At 29.4% G+C, this 5,380-nt stretch overlaps 1 protein-coding gene across 1 annotated transcript; it reads right to left on the reverse strand.

Annotated features, from left to right (window-relative positions):
• Positions 1–2,650: 2,650 nt before the first annotated feature.
• On the reverse strand, positions 2,651–3,232 carry LOC125848107 (calcium-binding protein KRP1-like). The gene has a single exon (XM_049527912.1). It carries the CDS (start codon positions 3,169–3,171, stop codon positions 2,824–2,826), a length of 348 nt encoding a protein of 115 aa, XP_049383869.1. The 5' UTR covers positions 3,172–3,232; the 3' UTR covers positions 2,651–2,823.
• Positions 3,233–5,380: the final 2,148 nt, after the last annotated feature.

The following is a 5,380-nucleotide window of genomic DNA, read 5'->3' on the forward strand; positions in this document are numbered from 1 at the left end:
TAAAATAAGTTAATGTTGTATCCAATTTTTATACACTTGATATCCAACTTGAAATTTTAGAACAAAGACTAAAATTAAAAATATATGAAATTGATATCTAACTGGTATAAATTTGGGAAGAATAAATCTGACAATGTAAAACAACGCATATTATATATTGTTGTAAAAAACTGTAGCAAAAGAAAGATACATCATCCAAAATCAAAACATGTAATAATTAAAAGTCTAAACTGTAACAAAATATTTCAAAGTTCATTTTTTTGGCCTTGGTGTAGGATAATTGATAGTATCTTAAGCATGTTCTTTTGTTATGCAGGGTCCACCAAATTTGCTAGCAACCATTCCAGTTACTTCACTCTCACTAATTGTGCCATCAACGTTCTTGCTTCTTTCATACTGCCACATGATTGTGGCGTACCTTTTACGGTGGTACTTTGCATCAATGTGAATTAGACCCATATCAAAAACTCCATTGCTAATATATTTAGCGAAGAGACATGCGTACAATCCATAATTGCTGAAAAAACATTAAAGAAAAAAATTGAGAAGGAAAGTGAATTACTTATTATGAACAAAACACAATAAGATAGGAATACATACTTTGAACTTGGATCTTGTTGAGGCACATTCTTTATAAATATAACTTTAAGCTTGGATATAGGCTTGTCAACTTATGCAGGTAGTTTATTGAAATATAGGTCCTGTGTGTATGTAGGCACATTTATTGTGGCAAGTTTATCAACTCCTTTCTCCACATTCCTTGTGTGTAGATCTCCTCCCATCATTGAATCATATATATGTGGAAGAGTTCTGCTGATTTTATTTTTGAATGAAGAAGACGAACGTTGAAGATGGTGAGAGAGAAAAAGTTAGTTCTCTGTACAAGAGGAACGTGGGGGTGGGGGTGTGGGGTTTGTGTGTGGGTAAAAGCGGAAGGTGGGGGTGTGGTGGGAAGTAGCCGTGTGAAAACTGAAAAAAAATTCCTAAAATGGTGTAAGAGATAATAACAATTGATTCTCCAATAACATTAATATCCCTAAAATTGTGTAAGAGATAATGACAACTGATTCTCTAATATTAATGTATTTCTCTTACTTATTAATTATAATGTAATTATAAAAATAATAACTAATTAATAAATAAAATAAAATAAATTATAGATTAAAAATAATCTGTTAATACTTGTAATTAAAATGTTATAAGTAGTAATATAAAAAAAGTACATTTAAAGATTGTAATATTAAGCCTTAAATAGATATGTGGGGTGATTTTTNAATGTAATTATAAAAATAATAACTAATTAATAAATAAAATAAAATAAATTATAGATTAAAAATAATCTGTTAATACTTGTAATTAAAATGTTATAAGTAGTAATATAAAAAAAGTACATCTAAAAATTGTAATATTAAACCTTAAATAGATATGTGGGGTGGTTTTTCCTTTTTATTAATATAAATTTTCTCTTAGCATGTAATCCAATTATTATTATTTTTGTCTTTGGAGCCAAAAAAATAGTGCTTTTCTTGGAATAATTTTTTTCCTTTAGCACAAAGATTCTAATACTAGGATTCATTATGTTTGGCACAAGATCCATACATGACACTTAATTCCAATTCCTCCTCTGTTGTAAGTATAATAACTTTTAAGGATTCAAATTCAATCAGAAGAATCAAGTTGAAATACATTGCAATAACTAATGATCACTCTCAACATATACCTTGGATTCTTTTAATTATATACTATGATATGAAACAACATTAACATACATATTAAATTCTTCACAATTAGAGGAAATAAACTCTTCAACAATGTACATCAATAAAATTAACTAGTACCTTCAGAAATCAGAATTATTAAAATTTCCATTAATCAATTTCCGCATTACATATCTCAAAGAGTTCACATCAATAATCGGTTGTTCGAGAGGATACTGAACATCCATCTTGTAGGTGAGGGTTCGATTCCCCACATTATTATCTCCTTCCCATTTTCCCTTCCTTGCCCCATTTTTTTTTTTTTAAAAAAAAACTTAATAATAGGTTGTTCAGTTTTCTATTGAGTATTTCATGAAGAGTCCTATTCACAAATGCCACCTTTTTGTAATTACTGAAAAAAATATTTTAGTTGCCATCCAATCCCGGGGCCCAGTCATTACTGTGCGTTATGGACAAAAAGAACCAAAATTTTAGCATATAGTTGGCCTAAAGCTAATCCTATTTTCGATATGTTTTGATAAAATGTCACATATCTATATAATAAGAAGCTAAGTATTTCATTGTCTTTAATGATGACAAACGACAATTAGATTCACATTTTATGTGGAAAGAGAATAGGAAAGAACATGTACATAGATTATAGTAGAGCCAAATTTAGAAATTTGAATTTATGATTTCGGATAGAAAAAACAACTTATTTGATTTCTGAATAATTTAGTTATACATATTAAGCGGATATCTTTAACATAAAATAATATATATTATTTTGACTAAAACTCTAGTAGGGAAGTTTGGTATTTTATAGACAGCTTATGTGCCAAAAATCGTATTTTATTTTGGAAACTAAATTAAACATCACGAGATAAAATTAGAAGAAGAGAGTAACAACTAACAACAAAAATTTCATTGAATTACGAAGAAACCACATTAATGATGGCAAAAAAAAAACAAAGAACCATAGCAATGAACTTCACTAATAAAACTAGACGACACATACATAGGGGGAAAAAAAATAACATGATAGAAACTAATAGACCTAGCTAGCATAGCTTAATAATCCTACTCCAAAATGAATGCCCATAATAAAGCACATGCTAATACGAGCCTACATCACATCGTTTTCAACGCTATGAGCGAACCACATTCTCGATTTTTCCATCAAATCAGGGCTCAACCTTACCATTAGCACACAAAACTCCTTCTCATTCAAGCAATCATCTCCATTCAAATCCCCTTCCCTCAACATGCACATTAGTTCATCATCACTCATTCCTTCCAACCCTAACAACGCCGAATTCCTCTTCAAGCTCTCAAACGTGATCACTTCCCTCTCCTTATCCATCAATGCCCGGAACCCGTTCTTTAGTTCATTCAAGAACCCTTCTGACCCTAGTTTCTCCACCATAGACGGAAAGAAATCCTCAAACACAAAGTCACGTCCCAATGCAGCCATGTCTTAAATTAATTAACGTACTCGATGAATTTTTGAAAATAGAGATTGTTATTTTGTTAGTACAAAGGATGAGTTGATGAATAATAGATGACTCAACATTGGATATATATAAGAAGAGGAAAAAAATGAGGAAATTTACGAGGAAGGAACATAATGAGGATAAAAATAGTCATTTCATAAGACAAGTTTCGTGGAAGTTGCATGGGAAAGTACCCAATAAATAATCTATTCATATGATGATGATGAAGTACACCACTTTTTAGATTTGTAAGGGCAATTTCCTATGACTGTCCCAACAGACAAAATAATACTCATGTAACGTTAATTCACTACTCCATTTGGTATGTAGTTAATTCACCTTCACCATATATATTCGTCCCCTATATATATCTTACTAACGATTTCCTTTTCAAATTAATTTGCTTTTTTGGATGGATAGAGCTGTGGTGACCACAATCATTATTCTAATGTTTAAACATCAAATCTTTTTTGGACAAATTGTTATCATTAGAATTTTTAGCTTTTTTTCCCGGAAAATTATTTCACTTTACTTCAAAAAAATATAACGTTTGGTCATGAAAATTTTATATATAACTTGAAATAGTATTTGAAATTTGAAAAACATGAACCACCCAAAACCTTGTTTTTACTTTTACTATATTTTTCTTTTTAATAAATTATTACCCTAAATTTTTTATTTTTATAAAAATAATCTCATTTAAATTATATTTTAAATCAAGTGACCTTACGAGATCCCTAATTTAATTGTTAATATTTTTTAAAGAGTAAAATCTAGGAATAGCAAAGATAAAAATTATATTAGCGTTTTATAGTTACAGTTTTGCTATTTACGCTCCATAACCAAATTAAGTTTGCTATGGAACATCTGATTTGTATAAATCGGATGCTAATTCGTCTGTGTCTATGAAAATTGTGTTTGTATATGTATATGTTCTTTGTGTTAGGCTAGAGTGGTGAGCGAGTTTGGGAGAGAGATGAGAGAAGCAAGCGAGAGAGGGCAGAGAGTAGAGAAAGGTGAATTGTATATGTATATCAGTTATATAATTGTATTTATGTAACTATTATGTATATGTATCAATGATTGTGTTTGTATATCTGTATAAAATTTAAATTCGTATACAATTGAATCGAGTTAAAACATTTGTATATCAAATCTCTCTCACTTTACACAAAGACAAATTATACAAATTGTATAATTTGTGTTTGTATAAAGCGAGAGAGAGAAATGCAAAAAAGAACTGGGTAAGGGAAGATTTGCATTTGTATAATTATAAGTGTATAGGACAGTGATATATATATTTGTATTTGTATATACAATCTCTCTCGCTTTATACAAACACAACCATAAATTATACATTTGTGTTTGTATAAAGTGAGAGATAGACTGAAAAAGAGGAGAGTGGCGAGCAAGATTCCAGAGAGAGAAGAGATAAGTGAATGACAAAAAGTTTATTGCGAATTGAAAGTAAATGAAACTATAGCTATAACATTTATTTTAAATTAATAATTTGTTATAATGCACAATTTTTCTTTTTCGACAGCCCGTGTAATGATGAGTTGGACTTGATATTTTTTGGCCTACAAAAATATGATGTCAGTCAGACTCGTCGAATTCAAATCCCTGTAGGCTCAACTTGGATGTATTGGATTGATCTTTATAGAGTATAATTTTCTTGGGGAAATACATAGATTTCTTCTTGAATTTATTTCGAAAAGTAAGTTAAATTTAAATTATTATGAAGATCTATTACATATCTTTACTATTTAAAAGTGAATTTATTTATCCCTGAGATGTGTAATATCACTTTCACAATATGTGGTGTATTACATTCGCTGCCACATCAACACCATGTCTGCACCATGTCAGAAATTAAAAAAGAAATATTCTTTTTTATTTTTAATTAACTTTTCTTTTGTTAGCTATATTTTACAATAATTAATTATTAAAATTCTCTAATAATTATATTTCTTTATAGCAAAATTACAATAAGATGAAAATTTTAACAATGGCCGCCAATAACACTAATCGAAACATGGAGCTAATTTATGGAGTGGAAAATTCTTCCGTTTCTCTCAAAAAAGCCCGTCATAGCTGCAACTGCTAAGAAATCCCCAAATTTTATCTCGCCCATGACATTAAGATATCTTTTGTTAACAAACACAAATCAAATCCCACAAAACTTAGATT

The sequence above is a fragment of the Solanum stenotomum genome, chromosome 12 (genome assembly GCF_019186545.1).
Source record: "Solanum stenotomum isolate F172 chromosome 12, ASM1918654v1, whole genome shotgun sequence".
In the NCBI taxonomy this organism is placed as follows: Eukaryota; Viridiplantae; Streptophyta; class Magnoliopsida; order Solanales; family Solanaceae; genus Solanum; species Solanum stenotomum.

What these genes read in the sequence shown, in the direction of transcription:
- LOC125848107 (XM_049527912.1), bottom strand. Translation starts at nt 3,171, where the DNA reads ATGGCTGCATTGGGACGTGACTTTGTGTTTGAGGATTTCTTTCCGTCT.